At 50.4% G+C, this 26420-nt stretch overlaps 7 protein-coding genes across 10 annotated transcripts in view; 5 read left to right on the top strand and 2 right to left on the bottom strand.

The window, feature by feature from the left end:
- Window positions 1-218: 218 nt before the first annotated feature.
- LOC118512089 (monocarboxylate transporter 12) lies at window positions 219-2751 on the top strand. Its single transcript, XM_036056053.1, has 4 exons — window positions 219-1186; window positions 1251-1724; window positions 1803-2081; window positions 2162-2751. Exons 1-4 carry the CDS (start codon window positions 1115-1117, stop codon window positions 2645-2647), a joined length of 1311 nt encoding a protein of 436 aa, XP_035911946.1. The 5' UTR covers window positions 219-1114; the 3' UTR covers window positions 2648-2751.
- A 310-nt stretch (window positions 2752-3061) lies between these two features.
- Window positions 3062-4594, top strand: LOC118512122 (otefin). Its single transcript, XM_036056100.1, is given in 4 exon segments — window positions 3062-3208; window positions 3210-3444; window positions 3482-3920; window positions 3922-4594. Coding segments are annotated over 4 exon segments (1467 nt in total). The 5' UTR covers window positions 3062-3088.
- A 212-nt stretch (window positions 4595-4806) lies between these two features.
- LOC118512092 (xyloside xylosyltransferase 1) lies at window positions 4807-7501 on the bottom strand. The gene has a single exon (XM_036056056.1). It carries the CDS (start codon window positions 7025-7027, stop codon window positions 5774-5776), a length of 1254 nt encoding a protein of 417 aa, XP_035911949.1. The 5' UTR covers window positions 7028-7501; the 3' UTR covers window positions 4807-5773.
- Window positions 7502-7822: 321 nt separating this feature from the next.
- Window positions 7823-19768, top strand: LOC118512043 (protein dopey-1 homolog). Of its 4 annotated transcripts, none has more exons than XM_036055865.1 (9): window positions 7823-8338; window positions 9994-16937; window positions 17000-17147; window positions 17220-17372; window positions 17437-17632; window positions 18069-18080; window positions 18258-18425; window positions 18497-18635; window positions 18705-19757. In XM_036055865.1, exons 2-9 carry the CDS (start codon window positions 10041-10043, stop codon window positions 18915-18917), a joined length of 7926 nt encoding a protein of 2641 aa, XP_035911758.1. In that variant the 5' UTR covers window positions 7823-8338; window positions 9994-10040; the 3' UTR covers window positions 18918-19757. The 4 variants fall into 4 exon arrangements, with proteins under 4 accessions (XP_035911758.1, XP_035911759.1, XP_035911756.1 ...); XM_036055866.1 differs by lacking the exon at window positions 7823-8338 and adding an exon at window positions 8471-8608 and having other exon boundaries at window positions 18705-19768; XM_036055863.1 differs by lacking the exon at window positions 7823-8338 and adding an exon at window positions 9168-9342 and having other exon boundaries at window positions 18705-19768.
- On the top strand, window positions 19564-22296 carry LOC118514168 (peptidyl-alpha-hydroxyglycine alpha-amidating lyase 1). The gene is given in 5 exon segments (XM_036060829.1): window positions 19564-19573; window positions 20739-21109; window positions 21112-21240; window positions 21242-21788; window positions 21886-22296. Coding segments are annotated over 5 exon segments (1065 nt in total). The 3' UTR covers window positions 21894-22296.
- On the bottom strand, window positions 22160-24079 carry LOC118512088 (protein RRNAD1). The gene is given in 5 exon segments (XM_036056051.1): window positions 22160-22398; window positions 22458-23218; window positions 23286-23377; window positions 23379-23738; window positions 23811-24079. Coding segments are annotated over 5 exon segments (1395 nt in total). The 5' UTR covers window positions 23916-24079; the 3' UTR covers window positions 22160-22321.
- Window positions 24080-24268: 189 nt separating this feature from the next.
- The window catches only part of LOC118512081 (myocyte-specific enhancer factor 2), a 47565-nt gene continuing 45413 nt past the window's right edge, over window positions 24269-26420 (top strand). Inside the window, 1 exon segment of the mRNA XM_036056037.1 lies at window positions 24269-25685. The gene's annotated coding sequence lies outside the window, so the exon portion shown is untranslated.

Raw genomic sequence — 26420 nt, 5'->3', positions numbered from 1 at the left:
CAAACTAGAACTCCAATATGGCTGCTTCGTAGGCGCTCTAGAAAAGAGGGTCTATTCCGAATGCGACGTTATTGTTTTCGATCGTTACTAGTTAGATACGTTACTAACGTGTCCCAAAAAGATTGCGTGGAACATATGAACTTATTCGATAGGTTTCTCAAGGTTCGCACGAATAAGGAGGTGGGGTATAAAAATTCAAGGAGTGTTTTAAACCATGGGGTCCTTTGGACTGTAAAGCCTCTAGGCAACGATTATAATTCAAATGTGCTACTCGTCTCAAACGGTATAGACGGATAACCGGACAACTCGGCGTTTCTAGACTGTTCAAGAAACAGGTGAGAGATGCAGGAGTGTCTCTGATCAGATGTCAGATTAAAGACCTTCTTAGAACACTATTAATAATAAACAGTTTTACACAAAGATCGTGATTTATTACGCTACATGTAGGACCACCCAAGTTAACCCCAGTTTTGATTCATCTGAAATGCATTCAAGAATGGAGTAAGTTGTAAAGTCCAATTCCTATCATGCTATTAACAACAAAAAAAAAGGTTGGACAGGAACCATCCCGATGAAAAGTTCAACGAACGGAAGCATGTATGCATTTTTGCTTATCTAATTGCCGCCAGAGCGTGTCATGACAATTTTTGCAGTTGCATACCGGCTTTTTAGCCTTCAGTTGCAAAATAAATCAAAACAACCATTACTACTGTGCAGGCGTGATCGTTCAGAGCAGGTCTCGCACGTTTTCCCACACCTTCGGTATTCGTTTGGCCCGCACACTACAGCATCACACCGATGGCTAATGATAATTCACACGGTGCATACATGCAGATAGCGTTTGGCTGGAACATCTTTGCTTATCTCGCGCCTAGGTGGTGCGAGGCGTTAGATATCGTTCCGGAGGTTCGGGCGTATGTTTGCGGAAAGCTACGATAAAATCCCGCTCTATGTAAGCATTGGCTCCAAGCGACAAATGATTCAGTGCGCGAGATCATGTCCCCAGTCCCGGACATGGCAGCGGTTCAGTGCGAAGTGATCAAATATTACATCGAATTCAAGCGTCAGCCAGTAGTTTAAGTTAACTTAAACACCAAAGTGAAGCACGTGCACCATGCGAGCCTCTCGAGTTCCTCCCGATGGAGGCTATGGATGGGTGGTTGTGGCCGGTGTGGCCCTAGTGAATGTAGGTCCAAGAGAATAAGCAGACCATTGCTGCACTGCTGAATCTTTTTTATTACCGTTCGCAGGTGTTCAATCAATCGTTAGTGTCGGTTTTCGGTCTCATGTTTGCCGATTACCTCGCAAGCCTCGGAGAGCACGCTTTTGGTGCTGCATTGGTGATGAACGTGTGTAATATTTCGCTCAACTTTTCCGGCCTAATTACCGGCCCCATTATCAAGCGGTTCAAACCAAGGAAGGCTGCCATTCTGGGGAGTTTGCTGACCGGCAGTGCGCTAACGTTATGCTCGTACAGCACCAAACTGTGGCAAATCGTGCTGTCGTACAGTGTGACCTTTGGGTTCGGTCTGGGACTCATACAGTCTTCCACATTCGTAGCTCTCAACTCGTTCTTTCGCCTCCGAAAAGGCCGTGCAGTGGGCTTTGCACTCGCAGGAACAGGAGTCGGTCAAATTTTGATGCCTTTGCTGGTGCAATTTCTTCTGAGTAACTTTAACTTTAGGGACGCCACTCTCATCATCGGTGGATTAGCTTTTAATGGGGTAAGTGGAACAAATGATGCACATTTCCCACACGAACTGAATGATTAACTGTACGGACGTACCATACACTACTGGTAGGTGGTTGGTGCTTGTTTGCTCCAGCCGGTGGAGTGGCACATGACGGAAAGCTTCACGGAAGATGGTCGAGAAAGCCAACCGTTGCTTGCACCAGACAAACCAACCAAACAGGCGAATGGAACTGCTTGTCGCAAACCGTCCTGTGGTTGGGCAAAGCTAGCAGCGCTTATGGATTTTGCGATCCTCAAGCAAGTGTCCTTTTTGAACCTGATCATTGGCCTTGGACTCGCATACACGGCGTCGACAAGTTTCTCCCTATTTTTCCCCTACTTCCTACAGGTATGTTGTCTGAGCTACTACAAACCAAATGCAGGCTATAGCTGGCAGCTAATGTACCTTTCCCATCCCGCTCCAACTAGAAATCAGCTAATCTTACCATGCTTGAGGCTGCCAACTGCATGTCAGTGCTGTCCACGACCGATCTTATCACAAGGATAACTGTTCCAGCGTTTGTGGACAAAATGCAGTTTTCGCATCGAACAACGTTCCTTCTTGCAGGTATCTGTCTGGTAGTGGCCCGTTCCGTGATGGCCGAGATGCGTTCCTTGATACCGCTTATGGTCACATCGGCCTTCTACGGTATCTTCCGCTCGATCACGATCGTGAACCAGAACCTAACTGTAGCGGAATACTGCAGCGAGCGACAGATCGAGAAGATGCTCCCGAACGCGCTTGGGTTCAACATGGTGACGAAGGGCATTCTGGTGCTGAGCCTTGGCCAAATACTTGGATGGTTTGCCGACTTCACCGGCAGCTATTCACTAAACTTGCACGCACAAAACTTACTGCTCGCCACTACCTGCGTGCTTTGGTTGTGTGAAATGTATTTTAAAGATGATAACTAACACCACGGTAGTTCTCTTGATAGTTTTAGGAGCGTATTTTGTAGCTGTACGCTGAAGAGATAAAGTCTAAAATATATATGCGGTTTTTATACTTCAGAGGGAAATTTTGATTAATGTTTTGCTACAACCCGCAACGAAATCAACAAACGCCGAATCAAATCAGCTTCTTCGACGTATGTCTCATGACCGCACACTGAACTACACGATGTAAACAGAACAAAGGCGTTGCTGTGTGCACTTTACAGTCGCCGGATTATCCGGGCTTTTCAAATTTCGTGTAACCGTGCTTTGGCATACTTCGCATTATTCGTGTTTTTACAGGAACGCTTCGAATGTAAACAGGAGCGCCAAAACGAGAGTGTTTTTCTTCAGCTAGCGCGTATATTCTGTTGTAAAAGTATTATTTTAATCGTTGTGTAGTGTCTTTGCCGAACGCGCATAATGGGGGACAGTTATGATGAAATGTCGAACGATCAGCTTCGGCTGAAGTTGCTGGAGTTCGGGCTGGCCAACATGCCTGTGACCTCCACGACGCGAAAGGTTCTGATAAAAAAGTTGCGGAAACCACATCGCCACTAATGGCAAGCGGCGTGAAACGATGAACATCACCAGCTACTCTTCCGATGAGGACAGCGGTAGTCAGCAGAAGACAGCGGCGAAAAGGGGAGCGCCATCGAGCAAAAAGGAATCGGCCAACAGACGGGCTACGATCGCTACGGTAGCGACAGCAAAGCCGCCAAAACCCTTACCATCATCGCAACCGGTAGCGAAAGGTGTCGTCACAACCGGTAGCGAAGGTGTTGTCGCAACCATTGCCATCGGAACCAATGTCAGCGTCGAAGCGTCGTTCGGGACGAGTTACTCCGGTGAAGGATAAGGATGATGCTCCACCTGCCTCGTCACAAACAGCACCGAAAGTGCCGGCTATATTGGAGGATTCCGATGATGATATGATTCCACTGACTAGTCGGAATCGCAAATCGGCCAGTCCATCGTTGTCGCGGGCAGACATGCTGACAACATCCTATGTACATCACATGGCAGTGTCTTCACAGCCATCGGAACCGATCCTGGAGGAGATGGATGTCGACGACGTACCGGAGATGGATGAAGTGATAGTGCTGGATGATGATGATGATTCCAACGCAACGGTTGCCATGCCGCCACCGCAGCAACCGAAACCAGTGTACACGCAAACGACAGCGCAAACGACGGAGATGTACCGTACCTTCAGTACCGGTACGATGACCGACCCGAAGGCACAAGGAACTGGAACCGTCGTCGTACAGTAGCAATACAGAGAAGCGACGCATCTTGCCTGAGTTCTTACGACCACCCTCGGAACGAAGCACGGTACGCGATGCAACATTCAGCACTATGTCCGATCAAAAGGAACGGCAGGAACGGAACACTTTCGCTGAACCGGAACCGGTGTCCTTTAGTACGAGCACCTCGAAACGTGTCTTGCCAACATTTGCTTCATCCCCCTCGACGACGGTTCGCAATGAGAAAAAGATCGATGCGCCGGAATCTCCGTACTTGAGCGAGTTCACCAAACGATTGGCCCGTCTACGTGCCGAAGCCGTTCAACAGCCCACCGGACTCGGCCGGGACTCGCCCTCAAGAAGAACAGTATTCGAAGGGTCCACTTCGTCTATGCGTTCGACGTACGCACCGCGGGACATGTACGACGAACCGCCGCCATCAGCATCACGCTACCGACCTGGACGACAAACGATCGCACCGATGAGCAGCAGCAGCAGCACCATTGGAGGAGGACGCCGTACGACAGCCATGCAACACGAGATGATGGAGGATGTGCGAAGTTCCATGCGCCAGACCCTATTGGCGCTCGATCGGAAGTACTCGATCCGGAAGGTTTTCTACAGCATCATTATCGTTCTGGTGGTTATTTTTCTGTTTCGTTTTCTTTTTCCTGTAAATTAATCCACTTTTTAAAACCATTTTACTGCGCACCTTTGTGTTGCAAACCGGCATTTCCTAGACATCGATAGGATTTCTAGACAGTTCAAATAATACTCTCCCGCGTCTTCTTCCGAGAAGCTCCAGGTGCATCCCATTACGTATTACAAAAAAAAAACCAGTACACATTCAGATACGCAACTCTCTTCCGGTAAATTTGTTCTAATAAACGATGCTTTCAAAAATGGGAAAAATGGTTTGTTTTTTTATTATTCGCTTTTCCTTTCTATTCGATCAATTTCGCAAGAGTTATCAACGACCTTGTGGATAGCAACTGGATAGGGACACACAGCGTCCAGCGCATGATTAGGCCATGTAAAGGGTGTGGATCTGATGGATCTCTGTGGCCGCGCTTTCCTACTACGAGCGATTGCTGTGTCTCGTGTTTGATCGTGATAATGATAAACGGTATTGAAGAGATTCTGCGATGTTGCGTGGTACGCGTTTGTTCTTCTGTTTTGTTGTACGACCTAACCTAATTTGATTCTTATTCGTTCACTCCCTACTGGCAAAAAATGCACGGGTTTCGCATTAGTTAAAACCATGTCGGCTCAATTCCCTCTAGCAATTCAACACGGTCACACTGACAGCTAACGAGAGTGTATAAATGCACTAGGCGCGGCTAAAACTAACTAAGGGCTAACAATATAAAATCATTTCGTTGCATAACAAGAGGAAACTAGCGTAAAACTACGGACAAAACAATTAAAACAAAGGCACAAGAACGAAGTCATTATTGCACACGGACGTAGACACGTGTCGTTCTTCTTAAAAACTTCCGACAAACCCGCTATACGATTCGTTATACGATCGATAGGCGCGTCATGGAAGAGCTGGGGCGTCTAGGAGACAAACAAACAAACATAAAACCGCCTAATCCATCGTGCCAAAAGGATACGACCGACCGTGCGTGTGTGTGTGTGTGTGTTGTTTAGGCGCAAAGAGACGCGCTGAGATCGGACTTAACTCATCCTACAACAAACTTTACTCGCCTAGATGCTACTATGGCCAAACGGAACGCTTCTACAGTTATGGAATGTCGAAGAACAAATGGACGCTGGGGGGTGTACTGGAATGTACGAACACATACGAGTCGGAGGATTCAAAGAGAGAAGGAGGACAGATAGATGGAGCGAGAGCGACCTATTCCGGTGCCCGCGTGTTGCAGTTGCCGTGGTAGATCTTGACCGTGCCTTCACAGTGGAAGTACCGATCGAAGATGTCGCTGTAGCCGTGCTCTCGCCACCACGTGCACAGCTGCCGGTTCCACACGCAATCCAACCGATAGATCAGCCCGGGAAACTCGAATCCCATCAGCGTGTAAAAGTCCTGATCGCCCAGATGGCCCTGGAAGGAATATTTATCCGCCATGTTCTTCACCGTCGACTCCTTGATGATCTCTTCGTACAGTCGCGACCGTCGAATGCGATCCAGGTGTAGCATGACGACCCCGGAGTTCAATCCCGGGTATCCATGCCGTCGAATCTCACTGCTCGCTGCTGCTTTCATGCTGTGCGACACTTCGTTCGCAGATGCCGGCAGTACGTCCGATTGCTCGGGTAGTTTGTCCATGTAGTAAGGACTTCCGAAGATGGTCTGTGGATTGTTCATCCGATAGCGGGAAAGGACATGTCGATACACGGGCGTCAGCTCAGGAGCCAACCCGAACAGCTGGTCCGGTGCGAACAGCTCGAACTGATCGAACAGTTCCTTTACGGATGCCCGAAACACGACATCACAGTCGATCAGAATCGCCCGGCGCATGTTCCGATCGACGATACGGTGCAGCCCAAGCGACAGCAGAAATAAGGCATCGCTGTAGTAGCTGCCGGACCGGTAGTTGAACAGTGGCATCATGCCATGCACGATGTCGCTGATCTTCTCCGCACAGTCCCGCACATCGTACAGCGTGTAGAATGCGGTTCGGTGAAATCGCTCGATCTGCTGCTTGATCAGCTCTTCCGCCGATCGTTCGCTCTGCTCGTCCGTGATGATGTGCAGATGCAGCTCGATCGTGCTGTACTTCAGCAGGCTGCGCAGAAACAGCTCCAGCTGACTGTGCAGGATCAGGTTTTGGCTTTCCTTCGTGTAGATCAGGAAGATGTTGTACTCCGTGTCGTTCGTGCCCTTGGAAACGTACTTCACGCGCTTCAGCTTGCTTGCCGCGATATCGCTCGTGCCGTTTTCGCTTCCCGTCCCATTCCGGTGCTTCCCCTCGTGCGGTTTGTGGTGGTGCTGATGGTTGTGGTGTACCAGGGCCGCTGCTGCCGCCGCCGCCAACCGTTCCGGCGCATCCTTCTGCACCAGGTGCCGATTGAAAACGCTACTGTTGGCGTAGATAAACAGTAGAAACCCGCTGGCCACAATAAACACTAGCAGCGCCTTATTCATGCCCATCTGACCGATCCGTGGTAGCGCGAGCCACCACCGACCCCACCGTCGACGTCGTTGCCACCAATCGAAGATAGCCAGAGCGCTTTCCCGTTGCGATTCACGCTGCTCGCTGCTGCACGTTCACGGGACAGGGACCTAGTTTCATAATCGGGTCGGCGAGTGTGGCCTCCTTTTGCTGGGTGGGAGAATCCTTTTGCCTGCACCGGATACGGGCCACCACACACACTCGCGCACGCACACACAAACACGCCTTGACCAACCCGTGTCCTAGGTGCGTTTCACCATTATCTGAATCGGTTCTGCAATCTTCACCTCCCGTCTATTAGATTACACTGTACAGGAATGCTACGCGAGAGTGTTTCAGTGGTCTGTTTTCAACCCTCGCATTATCCTTTTTTCTGCACCCGATGACATTTGCGAGGCTTCCTTTTGCCACCTTCATCCCCAATATTGATGGGGGTGCATTTCTGGTTCAACAATGTGGGAGGGAGAAGGGGGGATGGAAGCTGCGCAGACCCGCAGTTTGACAGTTGAGTTTGTTTTCCCCCCAAAACGTCACTTTGACGTGGTGTGTCAAATTGGGGAACAAGAACAAAAGAGAGACAGAGAAGGAAAAACACGTAAATAGCAATACACACTCACACACTCGCCGCACTGGAGGTCAACAAAGGCAATTGTGAGAACGCGAAAGCAAACGGACGCGTGGACCGCGCGCGGCTGCAGTTTCGCAGAAAACCCAGAACGGATTGACCTTACGCCACGCTCCGCCACGAAAAAGGTCACCGCAGCGAGTGAATTGTGGTTGCAATTGCTGCTCCGTCTCCGTGAGAAGCAAAGCACAATGGGTATTTTGTTCTGTGTGCGCTGTCAAACTGTGTGCGAGACCTTGTTTATCTACGTTGACATCATCGATTTTTTTCTTCTGCTTCGCGCACACAACACACAACATTTCGTCCGCAGTTTCGCATCGGGAAAAGCATCTTCGCTCGCCACCAAGAATTGGGTGGGTGGCACCGTGGAGTTGTGTATCTGAGTGTCTGCGTGTGTGTTTGTGAAGTGAGTTTTTGGAAAACCACAAAACCATCCCACAAGAGATATTATGATGCGCGGTGCGAGCATCGGCAGTAGGAGCAGCAAAGTGGATCACACAAAGAAATAGATCAAGTGCGCTAAAGAGCAAACGGCAGTGTGTGTGTGCGTGTGTGTGTGGAGGGGAGGAGGGTGTCCGGGTAAGCCAGCTGTTCCAGAAACTGGGGGTGCTGGCGCGTAGTGGAAACGGGCACATGAGAGAGCAGTCGTGAAGAAGAAACACACGTAAGTAATGAATGGGAGCCAGCTCTCGCGGCTTATGGATAACGGATCTGACAATATATGTATGTGGGGTACAATCGTAGCAACCCTAGAGCGCCAACGGCCCCAGGCGCAGTAATGCACGTAACTACGCATAAGTTTTCTCGCGAATAGTAGGCGACCGGGAAGTGTGTTATGGCAAGCCAGTCGGGGGTGTTCGTAATTCGATTGGTGTGTTCTCCGCCTTTCCCACCCTTGCGCATACAACGCACCACAGATAACTGTACTGTGTCGGTGAGTGGTTCGGTGCCCTGAATGTTGGCTAAAGGAACATCGCAATATACCTGCCGTTCCTGCCGCTCGTTCTGCGATCGTAACGTTTCGCTAGAAGTTGGGCTGGTCCACCTATGTCGTCCTCCTAGTGCAGTTAGATGAGTCAAACCTCCCCGAGCCTGTCGATTTGTTTGTTCTATGATGAAAACGGCAACCCACTATCGGAATTTTCGACCCGTTCCGGCCCTAGCTCTTATCAGAATCGTTCGACAACGCGTATAACGCAAATACAAAGGCATATTTTCGAACCCTACGCCCGCTGCTCCTTCCGCCCACCGGTCGGTGCTGATAGGTTTTTGTTGAATCACACGAAAATTGCATCAACTAGCTAGCAGCGAGTACGGGGAGTACCCCACCACCCCACAGTCACCAATCATGCACACAATGGTGTAGTGTAAATCACCTTTTGCTATGCTGCTGCTGCTGCTGCTGTGTGTGCGACCCTGTGCGATGTGGATCCACCATCACGACACTACGACGACGACGACGACAACGACCACTGGAGGGGGTCGTCGCTTATTAGCAGCCAGTCGTCGCTGTCGTCATCATCTAGCAACCGAGCACTGCGTATTGTGCCGTGTTGGAAGCAGAGTGTTTAGGAAAAGGCGAATTTTGCAACCTCAGACCTACTCGGATTTGTGTTCTGGTAGCAGTTTGATGGAGCACCATGAAAACGCGCAGCAAGAAAAAGCAAGGTGTGTTCAAGACGGGTGAACACCTTGAAGTCGTTCGCTAGCAGGCCAGCAGCCAGATGGTGGTAGAACAACCTTCACCAGCAGGAGGGATTCGAATATCTGCGAGCTTATCGATAAACGAAACGGTAGAAGAGTGGAGGATGTTTACCTAACGAACCAGACAGTGAGGATATCTCTTGTGGCCTTAGGCGATTTATCTTCCCATTGACAGAGTCCGTGTGCATTACACCCGACTACTTATCTTGCTTTCTTGAAGTCAATACAGTTGGGTTGGTTGCGTGTGCTTTTTACATCTCCATAATGCACAACCACCACGCATCGATATCTTCTTCACACCGTGCAATCGGCACTCCAACCCGATCGGTATCTACTACTTCGGATGGGGGATTCACACCGAATCGCTGAAGTTTCCTGGAACGACCGGTTTTTCGGTGGTGTGTCTCCGTCGTGGTGTTATCGCCATGTTGCCCCCAAAAAAATGCTATGCAACATGTGGTACGATGTGCGGGTTATGCTTGTCTTTTTTCCCCTGTCTCCAGCGGATGTCGGTGAAGCGGTGGGACCTGTTAAAACAAACAACCTCCAAACGTGTGTTTGTTCAGAAGTTTTGAATTTTCATTCTTTTTTCTGTTGCTCTCCTTCTCTTTTTAGCTTCGTCAAGCGGTCCAAAAGGTGTAAAACGCGACACGCTGCCAACCATGGACACCGCAAACGGGTCCGGCATGATGGAAGAGTACGATCTGATGAAGCAACAAAAGTACCGCGTGTACATCTCGAACATAGATAAGGCGCTGAAGAACTTTGAATATTCCAGCGAATGGGCCGATCTCATCTCGGCGCTAGGCAAGCTGAACAAAGTGATCTCCTCGAACGCACAGTATCAAATCATTCCGCGACGGATCAAGATTTCCAAACGGCTGGCACAATGCATGCATCCGGCACTACCGTCGGGTGTGCATCTGAAGGCACTCGAGTCGTACGACGTCATCTTCAGCAATGTCGGGGTGGAAAGGCTCGCACACGAGCTGTTTATCTACAGTGCAGGATTGTTTCCGCTGCTGGGGTACTCGGCCATGAACGTGCGACCAACCCTGCTATCGATCTACGAGAAGTACTTCGTACCGCTCGGCGAGAAGCTACGACCCGCACTGAGCGGATTTCTGAGTGGTGTGTTCCCTGGCCTGGAAGCCGGCCAGGATCACTTTGAGCGTACGAACCAGCTGCTGGATAAGGTGTGCATCGCTGTGCAGTTGGAATGCTTTTACACCTGTCTGTGGGAGTGCATTGTGACGAATGCGTCCGTCCGGTTGCCAGCCATTACGTACGTGCTGGAGCACTACAACAAGAAGATGCCCTGCGCCGCCCAACGAGAACTGTTGGGCAGCAGTGTGGAGCTAATGGTGAACGGGCTCTGCAGTTGTCTGAACGATGCCGTTATACTGGTACAGCGGAACACACTCGAATTTCTACTGCTGGCCTTTCCCATGCACGATCCACTGCTCTCGGAGATGTACACTACGCGACTGGTCAAGACGGCTCTCAACACGATCCTGCGACGGGACATGTCGCTGAACCGGCGTCTTTACTCTTGGCTGCTTGGCGCCGACACCAGCATGGGCAAACATATGCAAGGCGCGACCACAGTAGCCGCTTCTGCGTCCGGCAATTCATCCGAACCCTACGATCCGAACACGTATTTCGAGCGACACGCAAAAAAACGCCTCATAGCCGCATTCAAAATGATCTTAAAGGAGAGCATAACACACACGCCAGTTGATCTCAGTCCGTATCGGATACTGATTTCGTTGCTGGACAAAGCAGAAATTGGTCTCCGGATTCTGGACGATCTGCTCTGTGACATCATTCGTGCAATATCGCTGTGCAACGGTAACTTGGAGGTGCAAAAGTCCGCCAACCTGCTGTTCTCGACGTTCGATCCAGCGTACATATGGAACTACATGGCACGGTTGTACCGTGAAGCCGCAATCCGGCCGGAGCGGCAGCGTACCGACACAGACCCGATACAGATCGATTCAGGCCCTGCCACCACGGTGGAGGTTTGCCATCTGACTGAGTTCCTACTGGAGACGCTCTCGCTGGAGATGTACAACGAGACGACGCGTGTCCATCTGCCCAAGTTCCTACTATCGCTCATCTCCATGCTCACGACCTACGAGAGCAATATGCATTCGGTCGAGGTAGCGAGCTCGTTGCGGTTGCTCGTGAAGATAGTGTCCAAAATCCAGCCTATGATTATGTCGGAAAAGGTGTTTGATCTTTCGCTGAGTCGAAGTGCCAGTGCTACTCCACAGAATGCCACAGGGCTGCAGAGTGATGGGACGAAAGAGTGTAACAATCTGGAGAAGAGCAGCAGCGATTCCAAAATACACGAAACGTCTCTGCAGGTGCTGGAGAACGGCACATTTCAGCGATCAAGCTCAAGCCAAGGATTGCACAAGAAGGGCAGCGGAGGATCGGGATCTGGTCCGAGCAGTGGAAAGTATAGTAAAAAGAGCAAAAAGTCCAAGTCATACACGAAGCTGAGCGAGCTAAACTCCAGCCGGGAGGGCTCGCTGAAGGGTAGCAAAACGAAGCTTAGCCATGCGGAGTCAGAGGTGAAGATAAGTGGGGCGAGTTCGACGCCAAACTTAGAAAACGGCATCGGGGTCAGTGGAAACGAGCTGGCGAGTGGCGCGGAAGAGGAGCCGCCGATCGAGGGACGGAAGCGGTTCAGCTGCAGTAGTAATAGCAGCACCACCAGCAGTAGTAGCAGTAGCTATAGCAGCAACTCGAACAGTACTCGAAGTCGCAGCAGTACCGGCAGTAATGGAGCGGAGGAAGCGGCACTCGCTGGGAGAGGAATCCTCATACAGGTGCAGTCCACGGAAAGCGCTGGTTCCGCTGCAGTAGCTCAGCTACCCGACTGTCCCATCTTGGACCGTTGTATACGGCAGTATGTGTCCTTTTTCGAGCTGTACATATGTCGCAAGCTGTTGTCTCAGGTGGACAGTTCGTGCGGAGAGCAAGTCAGTCTGCAGGGGAACGTTGTTCTCAGCGCAAATGACCCATCAGCCGCGGCGCACGATCAGGATTTGGTTGTCATAAACACATTGATGTGCGAGCTGGATGCAGTGTTTGAGACGCTGTTAACAAACGCGCAATCTTCGAGAGTGAAGCTCACTGCAATGTTGGCTCAATCGGTGGAAGGACGACCAGAAACACCCGCGGCGAAAGCGCCCGCTCGAGAAATGAGTCGAAAGCAGGAGTACGAAATAACGCAATTGGTGCGGGGCAATGACAAACTGTCGCGAGTCTCTCGTACACCCGTCTGTGAGTCGTTGCGAAACGCGCTGAAGCTGGCCTGTAATGTGCTCACGGAAATGTCTTCATTTCCAAGCTATCGTAACGAGGGCGGACACGCGGAACGGTTGGACGATGTGCCCGGTTGGTTGAAAGCACTTACGGTGCTAGTGATCTTCGTGAGCGATCTCGACACACAGCTCTCAGCGGCCCAAACGCTGATCGATATGATCGGTTTACTGCGCACGAATGGGAAGAAATCGTCGAAAGACTCCGGCAATGGGAAAACGATCGTGCTGATGATGCCTCTGTTAAAGTTGTCGCACGTTAACTGCTTGGAGCGACGTACCAAAGTGTTCCAGGTGTTGACCACGATGCTTTGGGAGTATCTGGACGCGTCTCGACCGGAAGCACGCACCATCAGCCAACTTCTGTACCGGCTACACAACTGTCTCGACAGCCGGTTTACGGAGCATGTCATAATCGATCGTCTGCTCGTCCCACAAAGCTTGTTTGACGATGATGAGACGGCCGAGGGTCACTATAGGGGCGTGGTGGAGCGCACCGTTCGGAGGAAGGATCCGTCCGCACTGCACGCCCTGTGGCAAATTCCGGTGTTGGCGAAGACGGAACTGAAAATCGATTCGGAGGGCTTCCGGAAGTTTCAACTGCTGTGGAAGCTTGGCCGCGACACATACCACGGGAATGAGTTCGAGAAGCTGCTGTTCTTGGTGCTGGATTCGCTTACCCTGCCGAGAAACGTATCGATACAGGTGAAGACAGCAAACTGGCTACGAGAAGCGCTAGTGCGAGGCGATATCGGGCGCATCTTGAAGTTACTGCTGAAGATTCTGCTGAACGAAAGCACGAAACGGTTGAGTGTTTTCTGTCCCAAGCGTTTGCGAGGTGCCGGCGCAGGAGCCGAGCTGGACGATGGCACGACGAACGGTGGATCGGTGAGCGAATGGGAAAAGGAGCTGCTGGCCGATGCGGATGTGCAGTTAAATCTGGCCTGCTTTGCGGTCAGCTCGGAAGACGGTCAGATACGGTATCACATGGATCCGGCTGCCGGGTTGGGGAAGAAGCGAAGCCCTATCAGGTCAATTCAGAAAAAGATCTTTGGCGTTTCCATCGGTGGTGGTGGTGGTGGAAGCTCTAAGGGAGGCGATTCGGGACGATCCGGCACGGCTGGCAGTGGCGGACAGTTGATTGTGTCGAACTACGTCACGAACGAGAGCGTTGGAAAGAAGACACAGCAAGGTGGTGGTTTGCCATCCGAGCAGGGAGAAGATGAAGGACAGTATGGAAAGATCTCGGTGATTATCAACCCGCTGGAGTCGGAACAATTGTCGGCGAAGAGCGCTGGAATGAGAAATCGTTCCAATTCCATGGGATTATTAGCAGCAGGTGATATGGACAGTGGTATATCGGAACCGAGCTCTCTGGCAACGCCGGGGGGAACATCACATCTGGGGAAGAAAGAATTTCACCGATCAACGTCCGATCTGGACGATACAAACGATAGTGAATCGGACTTCGCGGGACATGCAAGAGGCAAACAGCGCAACAGTAGACTGCGAGGATCCGAAGGGTACGTGGACAATGAACCTATTAAGCGGTACGTGGAGGACGGTCCGATAGTGGACTTTATCAGCAAATCGAGCGATCGTTTCCGCAATCGCAAGACGTATCTCATCTCCTCGGGGAACCTCTCCGGTGCTGGTGAGGATTCGCTGCTTTCCGGCTCTTCCTATACTCTAACGAATGGGTTATCGCCCTCGGTAAACGGAACCATCACCACGGATGAGATCACAAACGAGGATGGTAGCATTACTATGACCACAACGACCACCGCCACCAGCACATCCGGGGGCGAGTCGGGAGCGGCCGGCAGTGAGGAAGAAAAAGCTCCTCCCAAGGTGACGTTCACTCGCATCAAGAGCTGGCGCAATGGAAACAAGCTGTATCCCTTCCACACGCACTTTCTCGTGTACGAGTCCGTGTTCAATACGAAGCAGGTGCTGTACACGATCGAAACATTGCGCAACATTCTCACGAATGATGCTCGCTTCTTTTTGTGCCTCTCGGTGACCACATCCGTTTCGAGCGGGCAGATCAAGTCGCTGCTGCTACGTCATCGACGGAACATCTTCGGGAAAGGTTTTACGGAAGCGCGGGACGATTCGGAGCATCAGAATTTGTATCGGGGAAGCATGTATCTGGAGGTGATTCTTACCGTGCTCCTGTACTACACGCGCAGCTATCAGACCGACCAGGGAAGGGATGGCAAGGGACGGCAACCGTCGCGGGACGACTTTAACACGAACGCCAAGATTCAGCTCGAGTGCATCGAGCTGATGACCACAATCTTCGGCGAGTTGCTGGCGGTGGTTCGGGATGTGGGCAAAAATCTTGCCAACTACGTAGCGGACCTGCTGGACAAGTGTAAGGTGCAGAAGATTGTGCTCTACTGCTTGGCATCCTCGGTGAATTACTTCTCGAGCCCCGGTGGCTACACTTGCCCAGCGGATGAGGTTCTTCGGTACAGCGATCCGGAAAGCACGCGGCAGAATGCGGAAGCATACCAGATCGAGCTTCTTCGGCTGCTGTTGGCACTGCTGAAGCTAGAGCATGAGATCACTCTGCAGCGGGCGGACGGTGGAGAAGGAGCTGCAGCAACGGCGGCAGCTTCGGGGACACCCAATATCGCTGGGAGTTCAACGGCGAGCGGGAAGAGCGGGAGCTCTGGCACTACTTCGAGCGCTTCTCCGACTAAAGTCGCGCCGGAAACCAAGCGTACGTACCGGTACACCCCGAATCTGCTGCTCGCCCAGCAACCCATGTTCCTGTCAACGATCCTGTCCGCGCTCGCGTGCGATCGGCTGCAGCACGTGCACAAGAACTGGACCGACATGATAACGGCCTGCTTGACCTGTTTGCCTCCAGGCAATCTTACGAATATCGTGATCAGTGTGATACATCAGCTGTGCAACAATTTGGATAGAGTAACGCGACGCGATCGGATCCTGGTACAGTCGATCGACTACATCGTGTCGCAGCTCGAAGCAATCACGGTACTTGCCCACTACTGCCTGCTAGATAGTTCTCAACAGATTTCACTGGCCAGTATGTTTAACGCATCGACGGGTTCCAGCAATGGGTTGACATCGGCCGCTGCCAATCAATCGGGACAGATCATCAACAACATAATGAACGTGTTTCTGTCCTATTCGTCCTCGCTGCTTAGCGGAGGTGTTAATCAGCAGGTGAAGAAGAATCATCAGGAAGTGGCCAAAGCGGCTATACTGAGTCATCTGCCGCGTATTATCATCACGATCGCAACGCTCTGGGAGACGAGCATCAGTGACTTCCGGCGTGGAAAGCATCAGCTGCTAGAGTTTCTGAGTCCGATCTCCATGCACTACGGCACCAACTTCTTGACCGCAATTGCAGTCGCTTGGTACGAGCGTAGTAATAACGATGCGTCGGGTAAGGCGCCAGCGACAGCGAGCGAAGGAGCGGCCAATGAAGCTTCCGATGTGGATTTCTTCGACATCATGTCCAAGGCGTTGCCACAGGCGAGCGATAATCAACTGCTGCTGGTAAAGCTTATTACCGGCATACGTATCATGTCGGTGGATTCCTTCATACAAACGATGCATCAGGTTATCAAGAGTCCACCGCCCATCTATCAGCCACCAGCGGGACTAAATCTGGAAGTGAGCGCGCTGGAGCTGTTGTACTTTTTCCTCATATCGGGCGTTTCACCTGCGCAATACACCGACTGTTGGAGCTCCCTGTACGCGTTGCTGAAGGACTGTCTGGGACTGCAGATTACGGCCCAGTTTGTGGCACTTTCCATCCTGAACGAGTTTGTACAGCGATGCCCAACGATGCCGTTCTCCGATAAGAAAGATCTTCGCGACCTGCACGACGTGACGTCGCGGCTGGTGGAAGCGGTATCGAATGTGGCCGGCTCGTGTTTGGAGCAGACCACCTGGCTCAGGCGCAACCTGTCGGTGAAGGAAGAGTTTAGCTCGATCGAGAGCACGGGCAAGGATGGGCTGTTGATGCCGTCCAGCCAGCACTACTCGATACAGGCCCAGTCGATTCTGGCCAACATTTTGGCCTCGCTGCTCGATGTCGCGTTCAGCTCGCAGGAAAAGGACAAGGTGACGGCGATCGTGACCGGTGTCATGTACAACATCGTGCCTTACCTTAAAACGCACACCGTGAAGAACATTCCGACGTTTCACGCCTGCTCGAATCTGCTGGCCAGCTTGAGCACGTATCAGGTACGGACGTTGGTGGTGACGTGTAGGAATGCGATCTTACCTTCCTTCATTCCCACTTCCAGTACATTCGTAAAGCTTGGCGAAAGGATGCCCTGGATCTGCTGCTGGACACGGCCTTCTTCCAAATGGACAGTCGCTGCTTGCCGTACTGGAAAACTATCCTGGATAGTTTGATGACCTGTGATAATACTACCTTTAGAGATCTTATGAGTGAGTGGAGCACTGAGCGGCGCGAAACCCTCCGCGGATCGACGGCCAATAATACCTTTCCGTACTCTTCAGATCGTTTACCATTAGCGCAAACCGGAACACTGAACATATTCACGTCCAAGGAACAGGAATACGAGCAGCGCGCACTCGTGCTGAAGCGGCTTGCGTTTATAATTTTCTGTAGCGAAGTCGATCAGTACCACAAGTATATGCCAGAAATTCAAGGTAAAGCGAAGCGAGACTACGCAAGCGGGAACACCGATAACGGATAGCTCATCTTCAATTCCAGAACAACTTGCCAACAGCTTGCGCCTCCCGCAGGTGGTCCCACTGATCCAGTCCGCAGTTTTCCTGTGCTTCCGTGTGCTGCTGCTGCGAATGTCGGCCGACCATGTGACCAGCTTGTGGCCAATCATCATCGCGGAAATGGTCCAAGTGTTTCTGTCGATCGAACAGGAGCTTTTGACCGATACGGAAGAATTTAGGTATGAAATCGGTTTCTGTACGGGGAATTGGAATTGGTTTAGCTAGCGTTGGTAATCTTTCTTTTCCCTTTTTGTTTGGCTTTCATTGTTGTTAACCTCACACTACTTTGGTTTCGATTCCGTAGTTTAATCCCTTCTTTTTCGATTCTGTCTTTGAGTTGTTTTAGACACTTTGGTTTCACGCTCTACTTCCTTTCTGTAGATCTTTTGTTTGCAGTTCATTTCTGTTCACTATATCCGGGGTGTAACGTTTTCATAGTTTTTGACTAAATATACGCGTTTTCTCTTGTCTTTTTTCACTGTTTCCCCACCGAAACACACACACACACATACACACAAACCAAAATCACTGTTTCTTCATTGGTTGTTTGTGTTTCATCATTTGAAAACACTGAAACACCCAACTCATGCCCAACTTCGCAAAATAAAACTCAAGGTCCCAATCGAGGTAAGAACAATTTCTTTTGCACATGAATTTAAGGCGAACAGAACGCGCTTGCTGTTCATTCGCCGTGCCCATTTAGTTTAGTGGAGAAAACAAAAGTCTTTGATGTGACCGGGCGAGGAGGCGAATTCCGCCGTCGAAAGGAATGGTTTGATCTAACATGAGGTTTCTTCTCCTTAGTCAACACATTCGTATGCTGTCGGGGTTGGACACGGCATGGGTAACGAACACAAGCAACGGGCTTTACTCGTACGGACATCCGCACTGGCGCATGGTGCAGCTGGAGACGGCCAAATTGCTAGAGCTGGGATGCGTGTTGCCGGCCACCATTTTGCCCCACTTTCAGATGTAAGTACTTGTTGTGTGGATGTGGCTGAACGGCAATTCCGATGCGTAAGCTTGTCCTTGCCCTTCGCCAGGTACCGGTGGGCATTCGTCAGCAGCCAGAACGAGAATCTACACAAAACGGGCGGATACGATGAGAAGAAGATGGCGTTCATACCGCACGTGTCAAGAATATCTCAGCTGATGGACCTTCGTTACACATCTCACTCGCCGGTAAGTGGATAATGGTTTGGATTTTGTCTGTGGCCAAACAACTGCTTAACCGAGTTCCTCTAACGGCAGAAAACGCAAACGACCAAGGGTAAGCACATCATGCTGACCTGCCAGTCGATAAACACGCTGCAGGACCTGTACGGCTTCTTCTCGACACTCTCGATGCGCTGGCCGTCCCACATCTCGTACAGCGACACCGACAAGGACACCAAGCAATGTCTGGAGGAGGTCGAGCTCGTGCTGGCGCTGGACTTTTTGGAGAAAATTCCTTCCACCAAATAGTAGCAGCAGCAGCAGCAGTCCCATTTCTAGTAACGGTCTGACCCTGGCGGGACACGAGACAGCAGAGACACGCACACGATTGCAGGGGCAGCCAGCAGTAGCAATCATCCATCATCACCATTCGAAACCGTGATTCGTGATTTACTTCAGTATTTTCCCCCCTTTCGAGTCGTTGTATGGAATTCCCGTCCCGGTGGGGGCCAACTCCTCACCTTTCGCATAGTCAATTCGAGAGCTCGATTGATTCTGTGTCACTGAAACGAAGGAAGCAACTGAGCTGTGTACAGCGTCGTGTACGTGACTTCTCATGATAGGTAAGGCTAAGTTGACTAGTATTTCTCTCAAATTCGACTATGCCCCGATCTTAGTTCTTACCGAGTGCGATGGCGCTCTTTAACGTCTGTGTGGTGTGAGCGTGTTTATGTGATTTAAAGATATTATGACCAAGTTTTTGATCTATCAATGTTTCTAAATGTTCTCGGATAAGTGGTCCAGCGTCGTCGTGTACTTTGTGTGCGGTCCCGGGATTGTTTGTGGGACACTGAGATAGCGTTTAATTTGCAATACGGCAAACGATTGGTGCAACAAAAAGGCGATGGTGGAAAAGCGATAAAGGGATCGTAGAGGGAAGGAGGAACGCAGTGTGATGTTAACAAGTAAGTCGAGCGATAGTCGGGCCAGCCCGTTCGACAGAGAACGTGTTGGTCGCGCTTTATCTATTGTAGATGCAAGTGATCGCAACGGTGAGAAGAATGTTATCGTAATTTATGATTGATGACTTTAATGAAGATAAAGATTATTTGATGAATTGATCAATAAACGCTGTTTGAAATACATTTTTATCGATGGAATCATTTTAAACAGGGTCGAGAAATGTTTATTCTTAGCGATCGATCGAAAGAAGTCACACAAGTTATTATAAGAATGAATGAGAATCTGTCTGTGAGAGGAAATGGCTCAGAGATCAAGTTTCCGGAAACAAGCCCTCATTTGATCGATGCTTGAATTGATGGGCAACAGAAACGAAAGCCCCATCCCGTAACGATCACGTTGTGAAGTTTCTGACCCGGCAGTATAAACACCAGCCCATAAAGACTCCCGTTTTCCGCAAGGTGAACGTGAACGAGAGAAATCCGGTGAGAAGGAAGAACTTCCACTTCCTTGCGATGTTGTTGATGCTGTGTTCGCAGTTTTCCTCCTGATCGATACGTGCTGAACAGTTGTGTAAACAGTAATGACGTCCAATCGAAAGCGATCTTGACTTGAAGCCGTTGCTGCGGAAGTTTTCAAGTTTGAAAATGCTACAGTTCTGTGCGAATGAACAGCCGGTGCTGCTTCACGGTCACAGCTTGGATGGCAATCATTCGGTGATACGTGCACGTATCCATGACGACCAGAAGTACTGAGTCGAGCCGTCGTTCGTTCTCGGAGTGAATTCGTTTTGTTGTGTTTTCTTATCAAAATCAGTGTAGTTGTGTGCGGTTCGTCATCCGATAAGGCTTTTCACGCAATTTTTTTTTGTTTAGTTCCGGTAGATTACGACCGCCAGTAGTGTGTAGTAAACGTTCGAATAATGTGCACGAAGCATCGCAAAAACCTCTCCCATCGGCACAAGGCAGCACTGTTTTTGGGTGATTTGTGGATACTTGTAGTGCTTTTAACGCACACGCCGCCTGGCCGAAGGGAGACCGCAGGCAGCGCATAATAACGGGACCAGTTCCATCGTTCCACGGTTCGGTGCTCACGGTAACGACGATAATGGTCGCCAGGTGTTGCTTCGATCATTTCTCTAATGCGATTGCGCTGCTTGTCATTCCACAGAATATGCGTACGTGTCTAGTTGGCCGATTTTGGATCGAAAACTAGGATCGGTGACGGCCGTGGCTATTGACGGGGCCGGTAATGTGGTCATATTTCATCGCGGATCGCACGTCTGGAGTTTGGAGACTTTCGACCAAAAAGATGTGTATCAAGATGCAGCGGGTGGTCCAATAGCCAATCATACGGTGCTAAAGTTTACCCACGATACGGGCAGTTTGCTGCAGGAATGGGGTGCCAACCTGTTCTACATGCCTCACGGGCTAACGATCGATCACGAGCAGAACTACTGGCTAACGGATGTGGCGCTGCATCAGGTGTTCAAGTTCGACCTGAACCATTCGACGACCGAACCCGTGCCTAACGCTCGGAACTCGCTTTCGAACCGGGCAACGATATGTACCACTACTGCAAACCGACAGCCGTTGCGGTGTTGAAGAGTGGCGAATTCTTCGTCGCAGACGGCTACTGCAATGGTCGTATCGTGAAGTACTCGCCGGAAGGTGTCCCCGATCCTGTCCTGGGGACGTAATTCGTTCGTACTGACACGCACCTTTGACCTCGGGCCCGGACCTGTGCCGGTGAATTTCTTTGCCGTTCCGCACGCACTAACGGTCGTACCGGATCGTGATCTGCTGTGCGTGGCCGATCGGGAACAGGGTCGTGTGCAGTGTTTCCACACCGGTAATGCGACATTCCATTCCCAGTACAGCAGTCCCGAGATGGGAAGTCGATTGTTTAGCGTAAAGTACATATCATCCGACGGTGGACTCCTGTACACCATCAATGGGCCGGAGCTTAACCTTGTGTTCAACTCGGTGGTGCCAGTAGGAGGCTTTATACTGGAGATGGACAGCGGAAAGGTGGTTGGCCGCTTTCAGCCGAATAACCCACGGCATGCGTTCAGTAATCCACACGAGCTGGCCGTCCTGGACGATGGATCGGAAGTGTACGTGGCGGAGCTGAATCCGCAGATGGTGCACAAGTTCCGTCTAGTCTCAGCACCACGACCATCGGCCACAACGCCTCGACCAACGGTTGCCCGCAACGAAGGTGAGAATACGTCCAAGGACCACTATTATGCCGGTGGCCAGCCGGGGATGAGCAGTGCGTTGACCGCTGGTTCGATTGGAATATTTTCCATTGTTAGCACACTGATCGTGACAAGCCTGCTGGTGATACTGATGGCGCGCGTTATTTGCGTCCGGTCCGGACAGGGAGCTTCACGAACGGACGAGATGCCGCTACGGAACATGGCCGTAGATGAGGGCTAGGAGACTAAGCAACATTCCCCAAACTGCTTCACTACAATTCCCTTCGGCGGAAGCATTACCTACTGCAGCACACGATCTGTGATCTCTAGAGGATGGACTTGACGGACGGAGGACTTAGACCAGAAACGAGGACTGTGCAACTAGACATAATTAACCGTGTAGAAAAGCAGCTTTGGCGCTTTGCTTTGCAGCTTCCTAATTCCAGGGTATTTAATATTAGCTAACAGTTGTTTATTTAAATGTAACAAATGGACGACGGGCCTCGGTAGGCTGGCTCGGCAGGCTAATGCGGTAAAGGTCGTACGTTCCGTGTTATTTATACGCCGTGATGACATGATTCCGTGGGGAAAGATATGGATCGAATAGGACATCGATGCGGGTATCAGCACCTGTTAAGAGGGGAAAACTATCATTAAGAGCTACGATTGGACCCTTACTCCGGTAGTACCTTTATCGAGTAGAAACAGCAGACGGTCGTACAGCACGATCGTTTCAATGAGCGGTGCAAACATCAGTCTTAGTGTATAAAACTTTACAACCTCTTCCCATCGAGCAAGGTTCTGTTGCGTCTCTTCTGATTGTATCTCTTCCCGTGGTATAATGATCCCTCCGTCTACCGCTCGTTGGCAGTATTCGTCGAAGCTCGCCTCCGTTGCCTTTATGCCGCCTTTTAGTCCGGAATGTTTCAAGTCAGGTCGCAGGCGAACAATAATGCTCTCGATGGCAGCTCGATACGCGTGTACTTTCAGCTCTCCATAGTCGCTTTTCAACTTGTCTCGATACTGCTCAATCGCGTGGCAAGCAATTTCGCGAGCTTCGTAGCTTAAGCTGAGCTTGGACGTGCGACAGAACTCACTAAGCGGGAATCCATATTCATTGGCCGCAGCGTTCGGTGTTGAGTTGTCGCAGGAAAGCTTCATGTAGCAACAGCAAACGAGCTTCACGAACCGACACTCCGGGCAGGCAAGAAATAGTCGGAGCAGTGATGGAGCTAAATCACCGCACGGATGGAGACCGATTAGTCCGAACCTGAAGCCATCGGTTTGTTCCTTTTCGACGTTAAGCGCAACTCGTAGGAGTTGCACGAAGCCTACAGGGTCAATGTGATCGAGATTAACTTTCTCCTGCAGATGAACCGGATGTATCGTGGAGCCAATTAATGCTGGTTCCAGCTTAGTCAACCGGCGCCAAAGCTCGGCGTCCTTTTCCCTATTGCAAATGATACGCGTTGGTTGTTAACGAATTTACAAACGTTTTACTAGCGCGTTGCTCTCACCTTGCCACTTGGACGAACGATTCATTCTGCTCAAGGCAACACACCCGAAACCCGTATCCGTAGGCAAGAGTACGGGCCAGATTCCCCTGTCCCTGAACCGATGTCGACCAGCGTGCGACCGAACCTTTCGGCTGGCTCACGCAAACAGTCGCCAGCGAATTGTTCGATTTCATGCCGCTTTTTCAATTTTACCGATTTTTGAAACAAACCAGACTGTTTGTGATACACGCAGCTTCGCGGTGGCTTTTGAGGGTTCTCGGCCGGTTTGGTTCTGGTGTGTACCAGACGACGAAAAAGCGAGCGTAAGGCTAACACTGACAAAGGCCACACATTTGATTCATTGTTCCTACTTTCAAAGGAAAGAAGTTCCGGAAGCTGTTGGATGGGGACCGTGTCGAAACAGCGTTTCCAACTGGGAGGTAAATTGTTCCAGTGCTTCAGATGGAAAAAATCCTACAACAGAAGGAGGGAGAGATTAATGCCAAAAAACAAATCGCTAAGAATGTTTTACACAGCAACTTATACCACAATGTACGCATCGATGAGCGTTTTGTAGAGCTGCACAATTTTGCTAGACTCCACGATTTTCTGCCGCAATTCAGCCACCTGCAAACGTAAGCTTTCTTCCATTGCTTTGTTATGCTTTTTTTTTGGTCGACTTTGTTTACAAAATGTGCTGAATAGCTGATCATGAATCGGGATGCTGTCATGATTCGTGCTCAAATGTCAAGCTGATGCTGTTTGATTTTTTTTGGAATTGATATTTAGACCTTCGTTTGGCTCTTTGAGATCCATAATAACAGAATTATTTTAAAATAAAGCTATTTTTTTAAAATAAAGTAGCAAAAAGTCGCGTTTTAATATGAAAAAAATATAAACAAATCACATGTTGTGACAGCAAGCTTGTGTCAGCGGTCGAAACGTCAAAATGCTGCGCGCTTTTAGCACCTCGCCTACACGAGCGAAGGAAAATTCCAGCACTTGCTGCCTTGCGAAGAGAAACTAAATAAATTACGCAAAATTTCAACCGATCGACCGTTCGCACACCAGTTCGACCGTTAAATCGCGCATGCACACAAAGCGGTATTAGTGCGTGGGTGTCGCGCTGCGAAGGAGAAAAAAGGCACAGACACAGAAGCAGAAAGAGGCACCTCTTTGGAAATTCCAACAGTTGAAGCTGCGTGTCCCTTTTATCATCAGCTGATGTACAGGTTGACAGCGAAGCAATGTGGTGAGGTTTTGTTTATGTGCGCGGGATAAGAATGTGATCCAGGATTGCGTGGTGCGACGAAGCGACGACCACTTGGTTACGGATGCATCGTGGTATGCATCATCGTTAGTTAATCCTGCAATTGTAGGGGTTTTTTTATTTCCTCGAGACAAGCAGTACGTCACCCCCGGGGGGTTGCACTTGACCGTCGGAATAGAGAGGTGGCATAACAACAAAACAACAAGTGACCAACAGCAAAGAGGGTCTGACGGGTGGGGGTGGATCGCGCGTGAAGTGCTTCTGCTGTGTGTGGGGGGGTGGTGGCTGGGTGGCAGCATTAGGCGGATTCTTTCCCCACGCGAGAAGAAGCCTGCTAAAGGCGCCTGTTGGAGGTCCACATTAGCGAAGCACCGGGTGTTTCGCAGCAAAATTTGCGTGAATTGTGGGTTGCGTGGCTGGAGTGGTGGCGGAAGTGGGGAAGAAGGAAGGAAACAGCTCAAGTGATAATTATTGATAGCGCGGCCGTGGCGAAGAAGCTGGAAATCGAAAGGGAAAAGAAATGAAACTGCTCGCGCAGATAATTCCCCCGTTCGAACGTGAACGTGCGAGTGAGATGAAAGGGTATTAACCTTTTGGCTGGTGCGATAGAGAAGGAAGGCAAAGATTGGTTACGTAGTGAGAAGAACGCACACGGGAGGAAGAGACGAGTTGGGTGGCAGGTTAGGCGGGGGGTGTATGCTTTTTGGGGGAGGGTGCGAGTTTCGTGCACATGTTGTGCGTATGGCTGAGCCAGTCGCACACACACACATATACACACAGCCGTGAGTGAGTGAGCACAAAAGTGAGAAGAACGAACCGCGAGCGCGAGAGCGAACGAGGATGCTGCGAAGAATTCGCCAGCGAAGCAACCAATGCTCCACACCAACATCCCCAAGGCAACAAGACAAGTGACAAGAAGTTGGCGGTTGCTGGTGTTGCCGTAGTGTTGATTGCGTTTGATTCGGTGTTGTCGTTCGTACACACAAGGCAGGCAGTGGAGAGACCTTGCCTCAGTGTTTTCATAGGTTTCGCCGAGAGTTGTTGCCGCAAGTCGGTAGATTGTGGATGTTATTGTTGTTGCTGGTTACGAGAAAAATTGTTCGCGATGCTTGAAGCAGAATTTCCCGCGTAGCAGTTTAACGTTTTAGAAGGTAAGTGACGGAATTCGAGAGGATATGTATCTGTGCGTGAAAGAAGCATAAGATTCTAGAGCATAAGCTCAAAACGGTGCAAGCACAGTGCGTACATCAGCTTCTACCCTGTAAGAGACCGGTCCTGCAATAATATGATACAAGGGGAAACATAAATCTCCAACGTGGTACAGTTTTCTCTCGACCTGCGCGCTCGTAACCCCCGAAAACGAAATGTCCCTGAGTTTGGTGTGCATGTGGGTGTGACAACAGCAAAGAAGTGAATGGCAAACATTCTGAGCTTCTCGAGAAATTCGTGCTCGAAGTCCAGTTTTTTGTTGGCCCAAAACAGACATTCCGAAGAATGGCGGAAAAACTGCGGAAAACCCGCGTCCCAACCATCTGATTCCTTTCTTATTCCTGAGGCGTTATAGTCCGGGTGGAAAGTGTTCCAATTTGGCTGGACAAGGCAGACGATGGGAAACAATATTTGCATACTTGTTGCTTCTCGCCAGGCATCGTTTGCTGAGATAAGACGAGATCTGCTTCACGAGATGATGGTGAGACGCTTGACTCGCTCACACACATCTCACTACTCACCTCCGGCCTTTTGGGGGTTTGGTGGGCTCTCGACATTGCCGCGTATCTCAGGCTTAGGCTCCTTTCCCTTTTTACCGCCCTCTCCTCCTCCCTCTCCCCTCCTACTCTCCATACCTTCGGTGCCCTTCTACCTTCGGCCCATATAATATCCTGCCT

This window comes from Anopheles stephensi, chromosome 3, assembly GCF_013141755.1.
Source record: "Anopheles stephensi strain Indian chromosome 3, UCI_ANSTEP_V1.0, whole genome shotgun sequence".
In the NCBI taxonomy this organism is placed as follows: domain Eukaryota; kingdom Metazoa; phylum Arthropoda; class Insecta; order Diptera; family Culicidae; genus Anopheles; species Anopheles stephensi.
The sequence above is the reverse complement of the archived record's forward strand: the minus strand, read 5'-3'. Positions and strand labels throughout refer to the sequence as shown.